Source organism: Eleutherodactylus coqui, chromosome 1, assembly GCF_035609145.1.
Source record: "Eleutherodactylus coqui strain aEleCoq1 chromosome 1, aEleCoq1.hap1, whole genome shotgun sequence".
Taxonomy (NCBI): Eukaryota; Metazoa; Chordata; class Amphibia; order Anura; family Eleutherodactylidae; genus Eleutherodactylus; species Eleutherodactylus coqui.
In genome coordinates, this window is record NC_089837.1 from 235,741,422 (window position 1) to 235,766,769 (window position 25,348).

General features: G+C 44.0%; 1 protein-coding gene across 3 annotated transcripts in view; it reads right to left on the reverse strand.

Annotated features, from left to right (window-relative positions):
• LOC136632125 (G-protein coupled receptor family C group 6 member A-like) overlaps positions 1–22,515 on the reverse strand; it is a 40,834-nt gene extending 18,319 nt beyond the window's left edge. The window contains exons 1-4 of one of the 3 annotated variants that reach the window (XM_066606763.1): positions 22,291–22,515; positions 11,059–11,356; positions 6,776–7,630; positions 2,085–2,210 (exon numbers count right to left, since the gene is read on the reverse strand). In XM_066606763.1, the coding sequence (XP_066462860.1) occupies positions 2,085–2,210; positions 6,776–7,630; positions 11,059–11,356; positions 22,291–22,478 (1,467 nt within the window). In that variant the 5' untranslated portion in view covers positions 22,479–22,515. The remainder of the gene's footprint in view (positions 1–2,084; positions 2,211–6,775; positions 7,631–11,058; positions 11,357–22,290) is intronic. The other 2 variants (XM_066606773.1, XM_066606784.1) reach the window with 2 other exon arrangements.
• Positions 22,516–25,348: the final 2,833 nt, after the last annotated feature.

A 25,348-nucleotide genomic window follows, 5' to 3' on the forward strand; every position in this document is an offset into this window, starting at 1 on the left:
CTGATTGGTTCACGAGCGCTTCCTCAGCCAATCAGAGCTGGCGCTTGATGAACCAATCAGAGTCATTCAATGATGTCATTCAATGAATAGCTGTAACTGGTTCATCAAACGCTCTCTCTGATTGGCCGAGGAATCGCTTGTTAACCAACCAGAACACTCGCTTGCTGGAGGCAGGGTATTCAAGGCCCTTTACCAGCAAGAGATGCTCCTTCAGCATTGAGGACTACACGGAAGCCTTCCGCAGCATCGGAGACCAGCGTGAGGGACCAGGATGCCACCTGCTAGGTGAGTATAAGACAACCCCCAAAAATAAATAAATGAATATTATATATATATATATATATATATATATACTAGTAGAAAGCCCACCCCAGTACTGCAATCTATATGTAAATATCCAGACTGGTTTTCTTTTAAACAGCTGTCACAAGAGTGTGGTACCGAGCTACTTTTCCGTGGCCCACATTGTAGCTGCTATGGGGATGATGATTTAGCCTGACTGCTAAATGGAGAAACAGAAAACACATGTGAAGGACACATGTAGGGTATATGCCTACCCTCTTGCATCAGTATGTCAGTAAGTTGCTTACTGTGATTTTTTTTTTCATCCGTTTTATATTTCCCATGCTGTGATTTTAACTAATGTTAGTGTAGGGACCAATAACATATGAGGACCATTGTCATGGGTTGTGGGCTCACGTATTTTTGCCAAAATATCAACTAATGCCTCATATTTATCAATAACATGCAATGCGGCTTTGAATGCTGGGGAAGCCCACAGTGTTAAGAAAATTGTAGATCAATGTATCAGTTAATTGTTCTTTTATTGGATTGTAGACTAGAAAGATATAGCGTGATGCTAGTATAAGTAGTGAAGGGGTTAAACAAAACCTATCTATATTCGTGCATGGTACTGGTGGGACAGACAGCAGATAAGACAGTCTCCCAGACCCCTCCTTGCATTCCTTTTCACTGAATTCATAATGGTTTCATTGTATGTTATACTTACACCTTGAAAGGTGTAACTTATGTTAAACATTTTAGTTTCAGCCTATTATGTATTCTTATTAATCTTGGCAGTATATACTTTTCCTGTGATGTCATTTATGGTATATAAACCAAATACACCTTAGAATAAATTAGAAATGATCTGATACCACACAGACTGGTGTGATTTGTATTTCTCCTGGGTCCTGACTTCTGCACGAGATCTGGGATCATCTTCTTTTTGATAAACACAGAATTTCTCCTTACACACGGTGCCAGTGTAGTTCACCTGTGGGGTGCAGAGCAACCCGCTGGACTCAAATATGGCGTTACTAATAGGTCGTAAGCCTGCATGGTGCACTACATGTACCAGGTGGTCTGACACCCTGTATCTACTCTTTTGTGCAAGAATAAACACTAAACAGCCACCCCCTCGATATAAAGAGGGTTTGTAGGTGGCTTTTTCAGCAGTGTCCTTCACATATGTCTGCTGCTTCTCCATTTAGCAGTCCGGTTGTCTGCATGTTGGGGGATAAGGGGTGTATATGCCTGTCCTCTTGTATCAGTACGTATATGTCCGCTTTCTGTGATTTGTCTGTTTTATATTTCCCATTCTGATTCAAACTGCACCACATAAGGCTAAGATGTGTGTACATAAAAATACATATGTACATATATACATGTAAATATGAATACACTACCAGTCAAAAGTTTTACAACACCTCCATTTTTCCAATTATTTTTCACATTAACACAGTTCAAGTCCAGCGAATAACATGAAGTAGTTCAATAGTAAGTTAAAAACATGAAAATATTATAACATTTTAACCTAAAACATGATGATAGTGTGAATTTATAATTTTAAGCAAAGGGCTTTTTTAGGGTACACATCAAGGACAGCTGCTATGCGGCACAAAAAAGCACATTATGATTTGAAATTAAATGCAAACTATTCCTACAGGTGTCTCAACTTTTGTAGATTACTTTCAAACCCTCTGAATCTATATAACCAATTACATCACCCTTTAGGGCAGGATTTGGACAGTTTTTAGCACAAACAACATTGCTATCATAAAAGCAAGAAAAAGGCAATTTACCAAAGAAGGCAGACAATTATAACCCTTAGTGTAGGTCTTTCCTATCGAGAAATTGCCAAGGAAGCCAAGGTGACAGTCAGTACAATTTCCTAAACCATCAAAAGTCCCGTGCAAACTGGAAGGCCACTACAAAATCAAATGACATGTTTTTGAAAGTCAACAATTTGCATGATTGGTGCCTCACAGCATAAAATCTTCTTGCGCAGCTTAAGGGCTCTTTCCCATGAGCGTATATCAGCAGTTGGCCAATATACGCTGTGATCTAATGCATTGGATTCCAATGCATCAGATCACATGGCCGTATTCTTGCAATCTTATGACTCAAAATTCGACATCTTTGGTACACCACACAGGCTTTTTGCGTGCAGTTAAGTAGGTGAAAGGATGATTCCTGTGTGTGTGACACCAACTGTCAAACATAGAGGAGGAAGCATGATGATCTGGGGCACTTGCTTTATCCAGAATTGGCAACTTCCACGGGGTAGCTGGTACACTGAGCAAAAATGGCTACTACAGCATTTTCATATGCCATGTAATACCCTCTGGCCTAGTTGGCTAGGGGTTCATAGTACAGCAAGACAATGATGCAAAACATACTTCTAGGTTATGTCAGAACTACTTAAGAAGACAAGAAGAAGCTGCTTCAACGAATGAAATGGCCTGTACAGTCTCCACACTTAAACCCTATTGAGCTTGTTTGGTATGTACTAGACAGAAAGGTAAAAGCAAAACAACCTACAAGTGCAGAACACTAGTGGGAACTCCTGCAACAATGCTGGGAAGACATTTCTGAACAATAGCTGAATGCAGTTGTAGAAAGAATGCCTCAATCGTGTAAAGCTCTTATATCAGCTTGAGGTGGCTACTTTAAAGAGTCAAAAATCTAGATTTAATTTGGTAAAACAAAATGAATCCATTATTTGCATTTAATTTAGAGCCTCCTGCACTCGGGCGAATTTTCATTGCGAAATCCGGAGCAGGATTCCGCCTCCGGATTCTACAGCAAACCCAGCCCATAGCATGCTATGAGAAAATGTGATTTCCAGCTCATGAGTGGAAATCGATTTTGTGCAGGCTATGTATGGCTGGCTGGCACATTCGTAGCAGAGGAGGCTGCGTCATCACCAAAGCGATGGCGCGGTATCCTCTCAACTGCAGATATGCCGGCCAGCACTCCAGCTGGCACAGTCACAGCAGAGGAGGCTGCGTCATCGCCATAGCAATGGCGCAACGTCATCTATACTGTGCAGAGAAGACCGGTGGAACCATAAGCTGGGGTCACTGGTCAGGTCTCAGGTCACACTCCGCTGTGGGAATCCCATATGCGAGGTCCGACCTGCTCGTGTGCAGGTTGCCTAACTTGGATTTTTTTGTTTTAAGCTTTCATTTCAAAGTAAACATGAGACATTAAATATAAATAACTGGAAAAAATGAGGTGTTCTAAAACTTTTGACAGTAGTGTTTATAAGGCTACAGTTCCAGCACCGTATAAGATAAGGCGTCATTGGTGGTACGTGAATTAAATTTGTGTGCCACGCAACAATACTGAAGCAGCGCCACAATGATGAACTATGGTGGGGAAAAAGCAATGCTGGGCCTCAAAACAGAGGGGTAATCAAGCTTTCTGTCAGGGAAGGTTTGGGGGGAGGTTCTGTCTAAAATTGTGGGACCTTGACAAGCAAAAATAACACCGCCATATATGTTATTCTTGCTCTGAAAAGTCACAGAAACAGACAATATGGTTATTGGTGTCCTATACATCTGACACAGTCTGCATGGTAAACAGAAGATAAAACGCTAATGTGAACGCAGGCTAAAATAATTTGTATATTTTCAGCTACTATCAAATTTCTTTTTTTAACACTTATGAGCCAGAAAATTACTTTTCCTTGTTCTATGTAGGTGCAAAAAAAAGTTGTGAATCTGAGTGAAGAGACATGCCACTTCTTGACTGAGATCTGTGTTGAAATGAGTTGGAATTCCACACAAGGACTTTTCCCATTGACATAGCTAAATCCATGTGTGAATCCGTGGCAAAAAAACATGGGTGTCTGCTGCAGTTTCAATCCAATGCGTTCACATAGGCTTAGGGTGCAAAAGTCAACATTTTTTGCAGCAATTTTACTGCATTTGCAATAAAAATGCATACTATGTTAAAAGTGCATAGTTTTTTCCTATGCAGTTTTGGTGCAGTTTTTACTGCAACCAAACTGCCATGTATGAATGCACCCTGAGGGCTTTTACCCACTAGTGGGTTTTTTTAACGCTGCGATATCGCTGTGTTTTTTTCAATGGGACTTTCTAATGTTAAAATCGCATTGCACAAAAATCGCAAAAGGACAAACTTGCAATTTTTGTGAGATGCGATTTAACATTAGAAAGTCCTATTGAAAAAAACGCAGCGATATCGCAGCATTTAAAAAAAACGCTAGTGGGTAAAGTCCTCAGGTAGTAAACAGATGAAGTTACCAAGAGCACATCCCCACTGTCTCCAAAGATGCTTCCCCTGGACATTCAGTTTTATAACTTAGGACTTTGCAGAGGTGTTAGGTCACATGTTTTTTCAGAAGGAAGGGGGGAACAGACTCTGGAGGGTGAAGTGGCACACTAGTATAAGAAGCTGCACTGCTCGCAGTGGTGCATGAATGATCTAGGCCGGTGGTGGCGAACCTATGGCACGCTTGCCAGAGGCGGCACGCAGAGCCCTCCCTACTGGCACGCGCCGCCAATCGGCTGCTCACCACTTGTGAATACCGGCAGGGGCCGCGGCTCCCCTGCCGGCATTCACTCAGCTGCTCTGTTAGCAACGCCGATCCCGGCGCACACTGTGACGTCAGTGTGCAGCCGGGATCAGACGGCACTGGTGTATTATGTCGACAGCAGAAGTAAGGGGTGGCGACATAATACACCTGTCAGACAACTGGTTAACGCCCCCAGCTTCTGATTGGCTGAGGGTGGAGGACTGCGGCGAGCCTGAGAGCTGTGGGCCTGAAGCTGGGAGCGCTGGCACAGGCAGCGCCGGGCCTGGCCAATGGCCCCTGCATAGAGGACAGCGCGGGGCAGGGAGCACTAGGACAGAGGACAGCGCCGGCCCTGGGAGCTGTGGCGGCAGAGCCTGAGACGCAGAAGGAGAGCGCACCACAACTAAGGTGAGTGAGTGGGGGAGGGGAAGGGAGGCTGCTATGGGATTTCACTATGGGATGTCCCTATTACGCTGGGGGCCACTATGGGATGTCCCTATTACCCTGGGGGCCACTATGGGATGTCAATATTACCCTGGGGGCCACTATGGGATGTCACTATTACGCTGGGGGCCACTATGGGATGTCGCTATTATGCTGGGGAGCGCTATGGGATGTTGCTATTATGCTGGGGAGCGCTATGGGATGTCGCTATTACGGTGGGGGGCGCTATGGAATGTCACTATTACGCTGGGGGCCAGTATGGGATGTCGCTAGTACGCTGGGGGGCGCTATGGGATGTCGCTATTTCGCTCCTGGCCGCTGTGGGATGTCACTATTACGCTGGGGGCCGCTGTGGGATGTCGCTATTACACTGGGGGCACTGTGGGGTGTCGTTATTATGCTGGGCACACTGTGGGATGTCACTATTACGCTTCAGGGTCGCTATGGGATGTCGCTATTACACTGGGGGCCACTATGGGATGTCACTATTACGCTGGGGGCCGCTATGGGATGTCACTATTACGCTGGGGGCCTCTGTGGGATATCGCTATTATGCTGTGGGCCGCTATGGGATGTTCCTATTACGCTGGCGGTGTCGCTTTTATGCTGGGGGCCGCTGCGGGTGTCGCTATTACGCTGGAGGCCACTGGGGGGGTGTCACTATTATGCTGGGGGATGTCACTATTACACTGGGGGCCGCTGGGGGGTGTTGCTATTACGCTGGGGGCCGTCGCTATTACGCAGGGGGACGCTGGGAGGTGTCACTAATACACTGGGGGGTGTCGATATTACTCTGGGGGCTGCTGGGTTGGGGGACACTATTATTGCTGGGGTCGGTGGTGGGGGTCACTATTATCGCTGGGGTCGGTGGTGGGGGTCACTATTATCGCTGGGGCATCACTATTACCGCTGTGATATGTTTACATGTGGTGGAAATGGGCAGGGCTGTTTCAAAATAAAGTGTGCAGATTTTGACTGCTTTTTGGATGCGTAAATGCTGCAGAATTTTCCGCATAAATTTCCGCTGAGGACATTCTGCAGTATTTCCGCATCCAAAAACAGTCAAAATCTGCACACTGTTTATTTTAAAGCGGCCCTGTCCTTTTTACAACGACAAGGGTAAAATCATACGTCGTGATGAACCCTGCAGCCTGACGTGTTGGCACTTGGCAGTAAATGGTGAAAGAATTTGGCACTAGAAGACATGAGTGTCCTGCTGTATATGAACTATAAGTCTGGTGGGACCTGGGACATTTGGGGTGGGAAATACATTAGAACCCTACATTTCAGCTAAAGTGTGTATAATTAAAAATATTACTATTTTTTAAGATTCAGTTTATTACGATCTACTTTTATTGTGGGATAACCCCTTTAAAATATTTTTCAACCTTATCAATTAGTCATCAGTTCAGCATTGTACTTTAAATATATTGTTGTAAATTATTAAAGGGAGACAATGTAATATCACAGGTCTTCCAATGTACTATTTATGAGTATCTACCTTACCTTACGTGGTGAAAAGTGAAACTTTTTTTCACAAACTCCATTTGTGCACAACATCCTATTTAGAGCACTAGCTATGGCCATAATAGCCAGATGTGTACTGTATGCTCTACTCCATCCAATATTTTTCACCAAGTAGTCATCATTTACAAAAGAGATATTATCCATTTGACATGCGAGTGATGACTTGAGTTCTAGAGAACTATCAAAAACACAGTTTTCAGAAGATGAGTTAACACATTGAAGATATTCCCTGTAGTCTTCTGTACATTCATATCTCAGCTCTTTATATTCTTCAAGAAAATTAATGGTTTCATGGTCAGGAGGCTGCAACTTCCTTAAATAGTCTTCAAATCCCATAATATAGCCCATTTTGAAACTTAGTCCTAAAAAAGTACCAGCCATTTCTATGTTTTTAATATTCAGCACTTCAATTGCACTTGACCAACCATCACTGGCAATCCAAATTTTGGAAATATTCCGTTTTATACATTCTTTAATAAGTTTGGTGACAATAGGATCCTTAGCTACAACAATTAGAACATTTGTTGAACTACCACTCATGTCAGTTAATACATTTTCTAAAGAGGCTTGCAGAAGTGGATGATCTACATAGGATGGCACCGTTTTAGAGAAGGCAATGCATATTCGTTCAGCTTTAAAAAGCCTATTCAAAATACCCTGAGCTGACCGTCCATAATCGTCATCACTTGAAATGATTCCAACCCAGTTCCATTGAAATGTTTTTATCAGTTCCACCATTGCATTCATTTGATGTGTATCACTTGGTACAGTTCGCAAAAATGAAGGGAAGCTTACTTTGTCACTTAAGATTGGAGCAGATGATGATGGACTTATCTGCATAAATTAAAAATAGAAATTAAATTATTTTCATATAATAGAAATTTAATTATTTTCATATTATGAAGCTTACCATTATAAATACTTAAACAAATATTAATTTTTTATATGGTTTATTCAGGCCTGAACTGATAATCTGCAGCAGTCTGCAGGAGATTAGACTCTTTAGAGCTCTCCCTACATTCTCCCTCCAGCACCAATAGCTGCCTCTCTGAAGGATAAGAAGGGGGACCTAGCTGTGGTATTTGATATTTTGGGGTCGATATTTTGTGCTGCACAGTGGCATTCGGTACTTCTGCTGAGTTTTTTTGTGCTGCACTGTGGTATTTAGTGTCACCATAGGGTGGGCTGTGTGCTGCATGGCTAGAGTTGCCACCTGGCTGATAAGTTACAGACCCAGATTGTAAGTTCAAAAGTCGGTGCCAGTATTTATCTTTGACCAGCCAGTAAAAAGTAATTGTGAGTAAGTACTGTGTATGGGAAATTTAGGGAAATAGCAAGTACTAAAAGGGTAGTAATTCACCATCCAGGCATACTTGTAGGCTGGAGCAGCCCATTCAGCCCTATAGTATACTGTACTTTTATTCCCCATGATACATGTGGAGAAAAGTCATGGACCAAGGTATTTAAATTATTAATCTAGGTAATAATGAAAGAAATTGTGCAGTGACAGACTGTTTATGTCCTTGGGGAATCTCAAAATGTGCAGACCAGTTTCATCCTAATTCCATTCCACAGGAAGTATACCAAGAGACTGCCAATAGTATGAAGAAATTCTTGAGTATGGTCATACATATACCAAGTTTACCTAATGAATTTGCCCCACTACAAAATGGGGTAACTTCTGTAGCCCATGAAATAGGTGAAGTGATACTACGATCAACAATCTTCCAGGGAAGTCTCGTGACAACTCAGTTCTGTTATTGTCAACTGACTTGGGTCAGGAATGCTATCTTTTCTCCTTAGGGAGAGCATCTAGAAAGTGAGTGAGTGAGGAGACTTATAAGGCCATTCATGCTTCTCTGGGCAATATGCAAATAAGAGAGATGGAACAATATCTCTATTACAAGGCAGCATTTCTGCAAGTCAATGTTAGACTTTTTATACAAGCCTTGTAATAAGGGGAATTGAAAGCCAAGCCAGAATCCATACACAGAGAGCTGTTTGGGGTGTTTGCCCCTCATTAGTGTGTAGTAGGTTTCTAGCTTTGCTAGCGCGAGGCCTGTGATGTGAGTCAAGAATGCTATCTTTTCTCCTTAGGGAGCGCACCTAGGCAAGCTAGAAACCTACTGCACAGTGATGAGGGGCAAACACCCCAAAATAGGTGGCGCTGCAGAGGTATTGTTACATCTCCCTTATTTGCATATTACCCAGAGGAACATGAATGGCCTTATAAGTCTCTTAACTCACTCACCTTCCAGGTGCTCTCCCTAAAGAGAAAAGATAGTGTTTCTGACCCATATCACAGGCGTCTTGCTAGCCAAGCCAGAAACCTACTGCATACTGATGAGGGGCAAACACCCTGAAAGAGCTGTCTGTGTATGGATTCTGGCTTGGCTTTCAATTTACAGTTGTTGTTACAAGGCTTGCATAAAGAGTCCAACATTGACTTTCAGGAATGCTGCCTTACAACAGGTGGCACTGCAGATGTATTGTCAAGTGACTATAATGCTTTTTTTATCCTAGTAATGAGTATACCAGAAAATTGACCAAACTCATCAATTATTTTGATGACAGCCAATAGTAGGGGCTCAGTGTCTTTAATAAATAGACTTAAATTATCTGCATATAGTGCATACATAGAGATATGTTGCTGCAAAATAGGCCAGAAACAAATGTGGCATTGTAGATACATAATAGGATCAAAATCTCATTACACAGGGCAAAAATGGTGAGTAAATAAAAAATAAATAAATAAATCTTGGTATTTGTATAGCGCCAACTTATTACGCAGCGCTTTCAGGTAATTATTACTTAATTACCCCCCACCAAGCTGGGTTCTCATTTTACCGAGTAATAGGGAACAATGCTGCCAGGTAACCCTGTACAGTGTGGGGCTAGATGACAGATATTCATTGGTAAGGACTTTGGTTTTTAAAAAACATCTGCAAAAGTTAGAATTAAAGCTAAAATCTGACCTACAGAACTCCCACTCTAAAGTCAAAGGCTTTTGAAACATCAAGTGAGACCAAGATCCCATCTCCTACCTCATTGTGTATAATAGAGTTATACATATGTACACTCACTGACAAAATAAAATGCACCCAGATAGAAATGTCTGATCGCTGCAAAACTTGGCATGCAGTTATGTCTCAGGCAATTATGTAAATTATTACAGTTGTGGTAAGATTAGATGCTAGGTTTTATCACCAGAGGCCATAAAAGTGTTCTCACCTTCCACCATAAAGAGTTTCTGAGAGGCTACTTTTGTGTAGTGTACCTAATTGATAGATGGTTGACTGACGGACATGCCTGGATGACTCATTTGAAAACATTTTGCCTAGTTAACAGACTTTGAGAGGGGGCACATTATTGGAATGAGGGAAGCAGGATGGTCGTTTCGCAAATTGCTCGCCATCTAAGCCATTTTAACCAAGCTATTTAGGAGGTATTGGGAGTAGTGGTTACGTAAGGGCACACTTACATGGTGAACAGGCTCCGGCCAGCCCAGACAGACCACCAGTAGAGAGGATTGTTTGATCTACTGACAAGCAAAAGCATATCCAATAGTTTTGTTTTCCACCATCCAGACGCACCTTCATTACAGAACTCCTTCTCTGCCTGGACTATTTCCAGAAGTTTAGCAGAAGGAAATTTGGTGTCACAGCACCTATTGCATGTCCTACCATTGATACCCCAACATCATCGCCTTCATTTACACTGGTGTTATGAATGAGAAAGCTGGACTGCTACAGAATGGAACCATATTATCTTTAGCAATGATTCCAGGTTCTGTTTGAGAGCCGATAATGATTGTGTTCGAAAATGGAGGTCTCATAGTGAGTGCTTCAATCCTGCCTTTGCTGTGAAGCAACATATTGCACCAACTGCTTGTGTGATGATCTAGGCAGTCGGTCACCCCTAGTAGCAATGGAGGGACATTAGTAGCTCAGTGATATGTGCTGGAAATTCTGTGGCCAAATGTATGGCCTCTCATGGCAGGGCTTCTGTACCACACATAGCAAGAGTTTCCCAGGAATGTCTCTGCCAGGTTGCTACACTTCCTTGGCCTGCGCGGTTGGCAGATTTATCGCTGATCAAGCATTAATGGGAGCCACTGCTAGATCTAACTACTACTGGTTTACAGAATTCTGTAGTAAATCCTGCAGTCACAAAGAGTCACTTTAGTCAGGCTGAAATACGCTGAAAAATACATGCTTTAAATGCATGCATTCATATTAAGTCAAGTCTAAATTAATTCATACCTGTGGTATAAGATAAAGGCCAAGTATTCTGGAAACGGCAATGGAAATTTCTGAATAAATTCCGCCCACAACTGCTTTCATGGGTCCTATATTTTTCCTACAGTTGCAGTTGGTAGAATTTTGTACTATTGCCGTATCTGAAATAAACTTTATTGTTGATTCAATGGCCTTCAAAGTGTAAGAACAAGAGTCATGAATCTCATAGCCCAATTGAATCCCTTGCAGTAGGGTGGAATTATTAATCTTTTCAATGGCATAGGTCATGGAAAGTGCTTCAATCATGCTTTGTACATGTAAACTGGAATACACAAAAGTCAAAGAGAAAAAGATAAATAAAACAGATTATTATATCAGCTTTTACTAATTGATTGTAATACTTTGTTACGTTTAGCAGTAACAGCTGCACTATAACATGCACATTTTAGAATATTTTCTGATGTGTATTTATTAATATAGAATTGTTTATATTTTCTCAATGTCCACCACTGAACATCATTTTTTAAAATCTAAAAAGGTAAAAAAACTGTGAATTGTCTAATTTCTTCATAAGGATTACCAGAGTTCTGAAAAAAAATTAAGTGTAGGTATAAGGGTGTCGGTAAAAGATAATCTTTTAACTGTAGGATCAGGAGCATAACTATAGAGGATTTAGGGAATGTGGTTGCACCCGGGCCCAGGAGCCTTGGGGGGCCCATAAGGCATCTCTTCTGCATATAGGAAGCCCAGTACTATGAATAAAGCATTATAGTTGGGGGCCCCGTTCCAGGTTTTGCATTGGGGCCCAAGAGCTTCAAGTTACACCTCTGTGTAGGATAGTTGTAATGTTTAATAGAAGGCAGTTGGACAGGGTGTTCAGAGTGTTAAATGTTAACAGGATAAAGACATATTTTCAGTAAATGCGACAGTGAAGACCAATAATGCTGCTGCTTACTAGGATATTACTTGGGCAAATTTTGCATGTGTGCTAGGATATAGTTGTTAGAATATTAGTGTATGAGTAACACTTTAACTAATTATGGCAACTTTACACTGAGCAACTATCATCATTCAGATAGCGACTCAGAAAAGTCCCTGAAGTTTACAAATCACAGTTGTTTGAAAGCTTTTTCACAGGGCAATGAGTGTTCAATAAATTGCTCGCCGAGTTATCATTTGTAAGGGGTATCTCCATGTTTTGTGCGCAACTTATTCAAATATGAAAAACTGTGACTTTACATCAGACTCTTTGACCAACCGGCAACTATATTTTAGGTGAGTTGAATTGAAACTCGCAACTAGGGAGTTAATTATTGCTCATCATCCTGTTGGTGGATGTGTTTATACAGAATGACTATAGCTGGTGTTTGCTCTGTTGAGCAATTATTTGGGTCGGTCACTGTAATACACCATGCATAGCACCTTTAGCTAGAGTAAAGTGTAGACAACTGATACAGAGCTATGTAAGATGATGATGCAACTTAAATGTATATTGCTTATGGTTAACTGTGTACTTTGGTATTTGCAATAGCTTTCAGTGACTAGTAACTGACTTCATTTATATTCTGGCCCCATCATTCCTCAATGGAGAGGTTTATGTCTGCAGAGATGTAGGACCACAGGCAAGCAACTTTGCTGTAGGAAGAAGAAGTAGAGAACTGGTTGCAACCCTCCTTCTTGGTTTAATATTGAAGAATCATAGAATCATAGAGTTGGAAAGGACCTCCATGATCAAACCCTCTGCTCAATGTAAGATCACAAAATCATCCTAGACAGATGTCTGTCCAGGTTTGTTTGAAGACATCCATTGAAGGAAAATTCACCACTCTCTGTGGCAACCTATTCCACTCATTAATCGCCCCACACTGTCAGAAATTTTTTTCTAATATCTAATCTGTGTCTCTTCCCTTTCAGTTTCATCCCATTGCTTGTAGTCTTTTCTTGTGCAGATGAGAATAGGGCTGATCCCTCTGCACTGTGATAGCCCTTCAGATATTTGTAGACAGGTCTTAAGCCTCCTCTCGGCCTTCATTTTTATCAGCTAAACATTCCTAGATCCTTTAACTGTCCCTCATAGGACATGATTTGCAGACCGTTTACCATCCTGGTAGCTCTTCTCTGAACTTGCTCAAGTTTGTCGGTCTTTTTTAAATTAGGGTGCCCAGAACTAGACACAGTTTTATAAATGAGATCTGACTAAGGAATATTAGAGGGAAATAATTACCTCACATGATCAAGACTCTATGTTTCTCTTAATATATCCATACATATTTTTCTTCCTTTATAGTATGTGTAAGTTCTGTGTTCACACATCCTGGTCTCTTTAAATGCTTCCCATTCTGAGTTCATTAAAATCTGTCTTTCTGAAATCCAACCATGAAGTATGAATCATCTCAGGTCTTGTTGCCATTGTTATGCAGAATTCAATGATAACATGATTACTGCCTCCTAAGGCAAGCCTTGTATTCCAATAATGAATATCATTTCACCAAGTTTCCGTGATACTTATGACATATTTCTCTTCCTGTGTTAGGAGCTCCAATTTTCCTTGTTTGTTTCCCATGCTCTATGCATTTGTGTAGAAACATTTTAGTTTGTGATCGGTGTCTCTTGTTTCTCTACTTTCCTTCTGAATTTGTTCTTTCTTTCCGCTTCAAATAGAAAAATTCTCAATTATATTCATTAGCTGTATATTTTTGTCTGGCCTTTCCCTTCACATATTGTTCTAGTTTAAAGCTCTCATGATGAGTGTAGCAAGGCGCCCACCAAATATTTGCTTCCCTGTCTTTGTAAGGTGAAATCTGTCTCTAGCAAGGAGTCCATCATATAAGTAATTCACTCCATGGTCTAGAAATCCAAATCCTTCCTGATGGCACCCCTGACGTAGCCAGTTGTTCACATCTAAAATCTTGTTCCATCTCCTTATTCCATGGCCATCCACTGGGAGGATGGATGAGAAGACCCCCTGTGTTCCTAGATCCTTAACTTTTCTGCCAAGGTCTTCGCAGTCTCTGCAGATAGCTGCATCCCTACATGTATTAGTAGGAATGGTGTTACGGCACTCTGCCCCCCGAGCGCCAGTTGGGGTGCCCTGATCTCCCGCACCCCCGCTGTCCCTGCCTACTTGCCTCGGCCCTGGCTAACCCCAGGCGGACAACTGGACGGCGGTCCCTGCCCTGGCTAGGGACCTGGCGACTGACAAGCAGGAACCTACCTAATGGGGGGAACAGAGTGCCGACAGAGGAGGCAGATGAATCAGACCAACAAAACTGACAAGGCTGGAGATGGAACTCGCAGGCCAACTGGCAGGGTGCTGGATAGCAACTAGTGCTGACTGGGCCAGACTAGATTAGAGGCAAACAGAACCAACAAAAACAGACTGAGTAACAGGGGACCAGAGGGAGCTGACCGACAACTAGGGACTGACTGAGGAGAACCGCAGACAGACTGGCTAGGTGCATGCAGAACCAATAACTGGCAATGAGCTCAGTTCACTGCCAGTCTTTTAACCACAAGGTTCCGCCCAGGGGCGGAGAGTGGGAGGAGGCAACTCCACCCACTGCTGTATAAGAAGCACAGAGGAGTGCGGGCGGCACCCTACGGGCAGGCACGCCCACGCCGCCGCCCACTGGCCAACCCAAGCTGCTGGGATGACCTCGACACAGGGCTCCAGGCTGCTGGAGCCGACGCCGGAGCGACGCGCGCCGACCGCGGGACCCCATGCCGCACTGTATGGTAACATTACCCCCCCTCTGACGGGGGACCTCCGGGCCCCCGGAAACTCGACCAGGCTTATCCAGGCAAAGGCTGTGAAAACGCTGTACCAACCCGAGAATGTGACCCTCCTGAGCGGACACCATGGACTGATCCTCAGGTCCATGACTTCGGTAGTCTGTGGCTGCCCCATTTCCTTCAGGGCCAACCGTTGACATATCGTCATGTTTCAGGTCGTCTTCCGAGTCAATGTCCAACCATTCGCCACTGTCTTTTGACCCATCCTCGCTACCAATGACGCTGCCTTCAAAATCTGAGGCATCTCTAACTTTAAAATCACTGTCATCTGAGCTATCATACTCCAAAAAACTCTTCCGGGCCCCCAAAAATTGTACGGTTCCTGGACCCCGGCAAGAATCCAGGACCTCCTGGGCCTTGTGTTCAACTTCATCACAGACCAGGGTGGGCGGCGGGGGATCGGAGGTGGGCATCACCGAAGAGACAACAGGTTTCGACAAAGACTTATGGCACCCCGTGCGACCCCTCCTTTTGCGATTTCCAGAGGACCGGTACCCCTTCTGTTCGACTGAGCAGGGGGGAGGGGGAGCACGATGGCTATGGCAGGACGGCCCCCACTGGGTTAGCTCCCCAGTGGCCCAATCGAATTGGGGGTTGTGCAACGCCAGCCACGGCATCCCTAGTACCATGTCTACCGACATTTTCTCCATCACCAGGAATGATAGACCTTCCGAATGGCGACCCCCCACCATGAGTTGTAACACTGGGGTCCTCCATCGAACCAAGCCCGAAGCAAGAGGAGTAGCATCAATGGTAGCAAAACGAATTGGCGTCTTCAGCGCCACAAATTCAGCCCTCAGGGGCTCAACGAGACGCATGCTTATCAGGTTAGCAGCTGCTCCGGAATCAATAAACGCCTGCCCTAGGCGGGAGAAGTTCCGGAATCTAACCTGGCAGGGTATCAGAAGTCTAGGACGTACCTGAGGTCCTAGGCGACCCTCCCTGCAGTCGCCTAGGACTGGAAGTCTTTCTGCCGATTCAGACTGTGGACGCTGAGGCCTCCAGGGGCAAGTTATCACCCGATGTCCAGCTTTCCCGCAGTAGAGACAGAGATTATGTAATAACCGAATCCGGCGTCGCTCCTTGGGGTCCAGCGGGTCCAGTTCCATGGGTTCGGGAACAGAGACTGGTACGGACGGGGAGGGAACAGGACAAATGACCTCCCTGACTCTATGGGTCGGTCTATCTTGCTTCCCAGCCCTGAGCCTCCTATCTGCCTTCACTGCTAACTCCATAGCCTCCTTTAAGGACCCGGGAACGGGATGGGAGATCAACAGTTCTTTGACCGCGTCTGAGAGACCTTGCATAAAAACGTCTTTCAGGGCGCTATCGTTCCATGCAGTATCACCCGCATAGCGTCTGAAACTGGAGCAATAATCCTCCACACAAAGCGACCCCTGATGCAGCGCCAGCAACCGAGAAACCGCCAACCCCACTCTGTCCGGTTCATCGAAGATGCCCCCGAGTTCCTGAAAAAAGGAGTCCACCGAATGCAGGGAGGGGGAACCCTCGGGAATGGAAAAGGCCCAAGTCTGGGCAGAGCCCCGCAGCAGGGACATTATGAGCCCGACCCTCTGGACCTCCGAGCCGGAAGAGCGGGGACGCATCCGAAAAAACAGGCGACACGCCTGTTGAAAAACGAAAAACTTGTTCCTCTCCCCAGAGAACACCTCGGGAAGAGGGCACTTGGGTTCGGGACTGGTAACGGCATTCTGCTCCTGCGACAATGCCCACTGCTCCTGGGCCACCATGCGAGCTGACAAATCCCGGATCACCGGCACCAGGTCTTGCAGCTGGTTTGCAAGGGCGCTGATCGCCGCCATGAAAAGAAAAACAGTATTTTAAGGGCCAGTTATTATGTTACGGCACTCTGCCCCCCGAGCGCCAGTTGGGGTGCCCTGATCTCCCGCACCCCCGCTGTCCCTGCCTACTTGCCTCGGCCCTGGCTAACCCCAGGCGGACAACTGGACGGCGGTCCCTGCCCTGGCTAGGGACCTGGCGACTGACAAGCAGGAACCTACCTAATGGGGGGAACAGAGTGCCGACAGAGGAGGCAGATGAATCAGACCAACAAAACTGACAAGGCTGGAGATGGAACTCGCAGGCCAACTGGCAGGGTGCTGGATAGCAACTAGTGCTGACTGGGCCAGACTAGATTAGAGGCAAACAGAACCAACAAAAACAGACTGAGTAACAGGGGACCAGAGGGAGCTGACCGACAACTAGGGACTGACTGAGGAGAACCGCAGACAGACTGGCTAGGTGCATGCAGAACCAATAACTGGCAATGAGCTCAGTTCACTGCCAGTCTTTTAACCACAAGGTTCCGCCCAGGGGCGGAGAGTGGGAGGAGGCAACTCCACCCACTGCTGTATAAGAAGCACAGAGGAGTGCGGGCGGCACCCTACGGGCGGGCACGCCCACGCCGCCGCCCACTGGCCAACCCAAGCTGCTGGGATGACCTCGACACAGGGCTCCAGGCTGCTGGAGCCGACGCCGGAGCGACGCGCGCCGACCGCGGGACCCCATGCCGCACTGTATGGTAACAAATGGGTGGTGTTCTGTAGGACTGAAGAGTCTTGATAGCCTATCAGACACATCTTTGATTTGTGCACCTGGAAGACAGTACACCTCTGTGTCAGGTCTGCAGACAACTGCCTCTGTTCCTCTCAATAGGGAATCCCACACAACCAGCAGTCTCCTTTTTTTCTTCACAACACTTCTTTTCCCATATCCAAGAAGAATGTGAGTGCTAACTGGACTGTAAGTCCTTTCTTGATGTACCTCTTCGTTGTTCTCCTGCGTGAGAGCCTGGTACTGGTTCCTGAGCCGTATAGATGCTCGGTGACTCCTGGTCCTCCTGCTTCTTTGGGTCCCATGCTTCCATTCCTCTGCCAGTACACAAAAATGTATTTTCCTTCAATATCCTGAAGAGTTACTTCTGCTCTGTCAAGGAAATCCTCATCTTCCTTAATGAGTTTCAATGTAACTATTTTCTCCTAAAGACTTTGCCCCTTTTCCTCCAATAGGGATACAGGCTTGCATTTCTGGCAGGTGAAGTTTGGCTTTTCCTCTGGTAGGTTTGTAAACATATAGCATATGTTGCAGCTCATCTTCTATGTTGATGTCCACTTCCAAACTCCTAAAAGTCAAGAATTCTTGTAATGATATTTAACTTTCCTCCAAGCAGCTAGACCCAGCTAAACCCAGCAAGCGTCCCACTCACAATTATTTTCCTGGAGTTCCAATCCCTAGGTGTCTGTCTTGCCCATGTCCAGTTTGCCAATACTCATCCATCTGTTCAGTGCCACAACTTCCACCCATTGTTTTGCCCTCTGCAACAATTCCAGATTTCCCTCCTACTACTAGCCCTACTGTGCTCAACATCAGGTCGGGTTACCATGTGGAACTTCTAGCGCATTTCTAGAGCATGTTTACAGTATTTCTTATGAGCATGTTAATTGCATATCAACATTATTGTTGAAAACTGCATGCATTTTACTCTGAAATGCCACGATTTTGAAATGCGTGTTTCTGCTGATAAACTTCCATAGGTGAAGCACACTGAAATTTCGTAAGGCCAATTGCCTGAAAACAGCATAGCATAAATAATATAATTTTGTGGTAAAATGGTTTTCCGCAGTATTTTTGATGTGTACTCAATATGCACGTAATAAACGTAGAAATTCTCTTCAAGCGCAAAGTGGAAACACAGTCTAAGGCCCAATGTCCACGGTAAAATAGAATGAGCAAATTCACGCGGGTGTACCGCATGCGTGATCCACACCCATGGGGAATCATTAGACACCCGCAGGTAATTAAATACCTGCAGATGTCATTTTTCCCTAATGCGCGGATCGCACGTGTGGGAAAACACCCACAGCATGCTCCATTTTGGGCGGGTCTACCGCGGCTTACATTGAAGCCTATGGAAGCCGTCTGGTCCTGCTGCACACCCACAGCTGTATTTGTGCTGTGCCGCGGGACTGCAGGAGAGCAGGAGTTCAGAAAAGAAAAAATGTGCACGGCGCATGCGCACGACACACTGCCGGCGTGCCGAGCACATCCACTGGGCCGAAGAAAGAAGATCCAGCCACGACGGACGGGAGATCCGCAGCGTCCAGACAGGTAAGTATAATCGATTTTGAAGCCTCATGTCTGCGGGGCAGGAGGGACCCGCTGCGGGATTCTGCATGGAAAATCTGTGCTGGCCTGAATTTCCCCGTGGACATGAGGCTTAATTGTACTATTGCCATGTAAGAGATTACAGTACTGCCCTGTATGATTGTGTCATGATTAAAAAGTAACTATACTTTCATATTTGTTTGGGATATGTGATTTTAATGATTTTTTAATATATTTTATCAACAAATTTTGGTTTAAATAGTTGTGGGAAGCATTTCTCAAGGATCCTAAGTGAAATACATACACCGCTTTTAAGCAAGTGGTATGTTGACTGTACTGCCTGTGTACAGGAGAATTGCCTGCTCCATGCTCCAGAGGAGCCAGCATGGTTACCAAACACTAGCAGATCGCTGTATGGAAAAGAGTGATCATTTATATAGCCTCTCTCTGAAAAACCATGAAGTGGGACAAATATGTCTGCACAGTTTTTAAACTGTTTAACCCATTAAGACTAAACACTGTGGCTCCCCTGCCAGTATTCACTCAGCAGTGCTGATCCCGGCGCACACTGTGACGTCAGTGTGCAGACGGGATCCTCCTCCCCCCTCCCTTGACGTCTCCTCTTAGGTTGCACGAGAGCAGGGCGAGCAGGCGTCCAGCAGTACACTGACATCACAGTGTGCAACTGGAATCAGCGCTGCTAGCAGCGTCGAGCAGAGGAACAGCGGCGCTTCCACGAGGAGTAAGTATATGGGTCTCAGGGGGTCACTATCACTACTGGGGCCGCTGGGGGGGGGGGCACTATTACTACTAGGGGCCACTGTGGGGTGCAACTATTACTACTGGGGGCCGATGTGGGATGTCACTATTACTACTGGGAGCCACTGTGGGGTGTCACTATTACTACTAGGGGCCGCTATGGGGTGTCAGTATTACTACTGGGGGATGCTGTACGTTGTCACTATTGCTACTGGGGGCCGCTGTGGGGTATCACTATTACTACTGGGGCCACTGTCGGATGTCACTATTACCACTGGGGCCATTGTGGGATGTCACTATTACCGCTGGGGCTGCTGTGGGTTGTCAATATTACTACTGGTGCCACTGTGGGATTTCACTATTACTACTAGGGCCACTGTGGGATGTCACTATTACCGCTGGGGCTGCTGAGGGGGTCACTGTTACCGCTGGGGCCACTGTGGGGGTCACTGTTACCACTAGGGGCCACTGTGTGAGGGTCACTATTACCGTGGAAAATTCTGAACCATTTCCGCATCCAAAAAGCAGTAAAAATCTGCACCCTGTCTATTTTGAAGCCACCCTGTCCTTTTTATAACGATGGAGGTAAAAATCATATGTTGTGATAAGCCCCGCCCCTTGATGTATTGGCACTTTTTCCGTTAAATAAGTGGGTTTTGGGTTGCAGTTTGGGCACTCGGTCTCTAAAAGGTTTGCCATCACTGCTGCAAGGTTTTGGCAGACCCAGACCCGCTCCGCCAGTGACTAATGTCACTACAAGGGGATGTTTTCCCCTGTAAATGAGGCTCTGGATGCTCCAGTTCTGTGGAAAAGTGTGAAATGAATAAAAAGACAAAGTGAAAGACCCCAAAGGTCTTACATGACATCATGGGGGATATAGTGTTAGGGTGCACTAACCATGTCATGTATTCCGATGTAGATGCAAAAATCAGCTGCTGATTTTCCATATTTGCCTCTATATTTGTATTCATTGGTATTTTCCTTTTGGAAAATACTGATCAGTATTTACCCAGTAGAAAATAAAACCAATGACAGCAAACATGGAGGCAAATACAGGGTCACAGAGGGAGCCCCCTAGATGCCTTGTCGCTATTGACTGTGGCATCCAAGGGGTCAAGACAATAGCGCTATCTTACTGGGTCTTCCCTGTGACTGCTATACAGTAACAGTAACAATCACAGGTCTTGGTAACATCATGTGGAACCCACACACTGTCATTCAGCTGCAGTATAAAAACAGCATTAACCCCTTCCCTCCCCATGATGTAAGGGTACGTCATGGGAGCGGGATACTTCCCGCAAAAGGATGTACCTTTAAGTCATAGGGATAGCGCGAGATCATGACAGATCTCGCGCTATCCCGCAGCGGGAGGCGGCTGTCAGTCAGGGGGGATGCATCGCCCCCCGCTGTTAACCTCTCCCCTGCCACGATCTATGTAGATCGCGGCAGGGGAAAGGGTTCACAGAGGGAGCGCACTCCCTCTGTGAAGTTGCCGGGCTCTCGCGATATAATAATGTGATCGCTGTAGACATAGATGGTGTAAAAAAAAGATAATAAAAATGTAAAAAAAAAAGAAAAATTTTAAAAAAACCTTTTTTATGTTTTTTCTCATATTAGCATAAAAAAAGCTAAAAATTAAAATGGCACATATTTGGTATCGACGCATCTGTAATGAAGTGTAGAATAAGTTGAACATGCTTTTTATTCTGCACGGCAAAAAGCGTTAAAAAAATGGTAAAAAACAGAGGCAATGCTCCCAAAAAAATGCAATAAAAGTGATTAAAAAAGCCATATATTCCGCAAAATGGTACCAATAAAAACTACAGCTCGTCTCGCAAAAAATAAGCCCTCATAGAGCTCCCTATATAGAAAAATATAAAAAATTACAGGACTTTGAATGCAGCAATTTAGAAAAAAAATATTTCCAAAAAAAGGGTTTTTATTGCAGAAAAGTGAAAAAAACCTAAAAAAAATATAAGAATTTTGGTATTGTTGTAACCGTACCGTCCCGCAGAAAAAATGGATTGTGTCATTTATGCTGCATGATTAACGCTGTAAAAAACAAACCAAAAATCTATGGCAGAATTGATGCATTTTCTCTCCCTGTTATCATAAAAAAAATAATAAAAGTTTTACAATATGGTTAATGCACCCAAAAATGGCACCGATAAAAACTACAGTTCGCCAGACAAAAAACAAGCCCTTATACGGCCGCATCGACGGAAAAGTAAAAAAGTTATGACTTTTGAAAAATGGAGATGAAAATCCGCCAAAAATCGTTGCGTCCCTAAGCCCAAAATAGGCCATGTCATTAAAGGGGTTAAAGAAATAAGAGCCTCTCATCATCATTTAGTGGCAGGCAAGTGGTGGAGAAAGCATAGTATTACATGACAGTTTCTGGAAGCTAGCCTTCACCAAATCTTTACCCAAAAACCTCCATTAACCTTCACGGAGAAAGGCTGACATCTTTTATTAAATGCCAGTTTGATACATGAATAAAGTACGTCATATTTATAGACAAAAATAAAAAAGCAGTCATAGATACATTTCTATTAAACAAAAGAAAACATTATTACTAACCTGTCACACAGGAAACTACTATTTTCTGTTTTCTCCAATAAATTTTTTACCCGATTATGGATAGGAAAAAGACCACCAATCACAATGTCTCCTGGTAGATAAGCTGCGGCATCCTCACTGCCATCACACGTCTGTACAGCTGCCCAGTAGAAACCTATGGACATGATATGAAGAAGCATGTCCATCATGATTATAAGCTGTGTGTCCCACAGACTGTACTCGGAAAAATATGGTCAAAGTTAGATAAAGTTAGCGTGTTCTCTTTACTACATCTATTTAGCAACCACTCAGTCTGGTTTTTCCTCTTTAAGGAATGAAGTGCATTCTATAGTTTTCACAAGTAGCATGACCTTTTCTGAAGACTTCAACGGAAAAAATTCCAGTCCAGCACCATCTTTGACATACTAGAAATCATTCATCATGTTGATTATTTAATTATCAAACTCATTTTTATACTGTACTTTACACGTTTACTTGTCATAACCAGATTTATGACAACATTTGCGAGAATATTTAACCCCTTAGTGACAAAGCCTGTTTGCGCCTTAATGACCAGGCCAAATTTTGCAAATCTGACATGTGTCACTTTAACATGGAAAAACACCAGAAAGGTTTTACATATCCAAGCGATTCTGACATTGTTTTTTCGCCACATGTTGTACTTCATTTAGGCGGAAAAAACAGACCGATAGAATTTTATTTATTATGTTTATTTATTAAAAGCGACAAAGTTGGGAAAATTTTGAAAAAATCGTCATTTTTTCACATTTCCAACTGCAATATCTTAAATATGTGCAAACATAATATAGAAATTTTTGCTAAGATATATATTTCCACCCGTTTACTTTATTTTGGGCGCACATTGGAAAAACTTTCGTTTTTTTTAACCATTTAGGAGACGTACAAATTTAACATTACTTTTTAGCATTTTGAGGAACACTTTGTTTTCCTACACCAAGCCAAGATTGGAAAGGCTCATGAGTGTCAGAATAATAGATACCCTCACAAATGACCCCATTTTAAAAACGACACCCCTTAGTGTATTCACTGAGGGGTGTCATGAGTATTTTGACCCCACAGTTTTTTTCAGGAATTAATTCAATTTAGAGGAGAAAAAGTAAAATTTCATATTTTTGCAAATCTGTCATTTTAAAGACATTTTTTTTTCCTATAGTTTACATGAACATGAGGATTTACACCCCAAAATGGATACCCCTGTTTCTCCCGTGTTCAGAAACATACCCATTGTGGCCCTATTGTTATATCTGAGTCCACAACGGGGCCCAAAATGAAAGGAGTAGTCAGTGTCTTTCAAAACAGAAATTTTGCTTAAAATCCTTTTAGGCCCCATAGCACACATATAGAGTTCTTGAGTGCCCAAAACCATAGAAAACCCCCACAAATGACCCCATTTTGAAAACTAGACCCCTTAAGAAATTTATCTAAGGGTGTACTGCATATTTTGACCCCACAGTTTTTGAATGAATTCAAGCCAAGCAAAAGGAAAAAATTGTGATTTTCTTTTTTTTGGCAATTCTGTCATTTTAAAAACAGCTTTTTTTGTACAGCACACATATGAATGAAGACTTGCACCCAAAAATGGATACCCCTGTTTGTCCTGTGTTCAGAGACATACCCATTGTGGCCCTAATCTTATGTCTGGATGCACAACAGGGCCCAAAATGAAAGGAGTAGTCAGTGGCTTTCAGAACATAGATTTTGCTTGAAGTCCCACAATTTTTGAATAGATCTAAGCAAAGCGGTAAGAAAAAATTACGATTTTCATTTTTTGGGCTATTGCGTCAATTTAAAAACAGATTTTTTTGTACAGCACATGTATAAATGAAGACTTTCACCCCAAAATGGATACCCCTGTTTGTCCCGTGTTCAGAAACATACCCATTGTGGCCCTAATCTACTTACAGGACACATGGCTAGGCCTACAATGAAAGGAATACCCGTTGGATTTCAGGGTACAACTGAATAAATTCTAGGCCCCATTGCCCACTTATAGAGCTATTGAGCGGCCAAAACTATAAAGAACCCCCTCAAATGACCCCATTTTTAAAACTAGACCCCTTAACAAATTCATCTAGGGGTGTACTGCGTATTTTGACCCCACAGTATTTGAATTAATCTAAGCAAAGCAGAAGGAAAAAGTTACGATTTTCAATTTTTTTGTCAATTTTTTAAATTTAAAAACAGTTTTTTTGTACAGGGTACATAGGAATGAAGATGTTCACCCCCAAATGGATCCCTCCGTTTGTCCCATGTTCAGAAACATACCCATTGTGGCCCTAATTTACTTACAGGACCCATGGCAAGGCCTATAAAGGAGGGAACACCCGTTGGATTTCAGGGCACAATTGAATAAATTCCAGGCCCCATTGATTATCTGTACGGAATAAAAATTGACTCCCTAAAAATTTTCCCCTCCGCCCCTCCCCCCCACACACACACACTCTGCGCCCTTTTCAGTGTTCGCAAATCTTAGATAAAAGTAATAATGTGAACTGTGTGGTATTTCCGAAGACAGGGGTAATTACGGAGGCTGGTTGGGATGGGCACATGGGGCAATAAAACCAGTATCTCCCCTCCTCTCATGCTTTTTGGGGGTCATTTCTTGACCTCAGTGGCGGGTATGGGGTGTAAAAAGTGGCGTTCCGTGAGTCTTCGTAAGCTTGTGGAGGTGGGGCGGTCACACACAGAAGGCGCTCAACAAGCTGCTCCTGGAACTGCATGAAGGCAAGCATTCCCGGGGCTTCTTGTAAAATACGTATTACAGGTAGCGGTCTGAATAACGCCGGGCTCACGCAGCCGTAGGTGGAATCCGCTTGTGGAGGCCCGCAGCAGATCCCAGCTGTGACCCTGCGTACGGCCGCGTAATGTACTGCTCATAACTGCATACTTACACGGGCGGTCATGCGCAGTACACCTTTTTTTTGTTTGTATTTCCCGCACTGTCACTTAGCGATGACGCAGGTACCCGCAGCCCGTACACAATGTAGTTGCGTATGGGCTGCGGGTATATCCGCGACCATGGAGCACAATGGGCTCT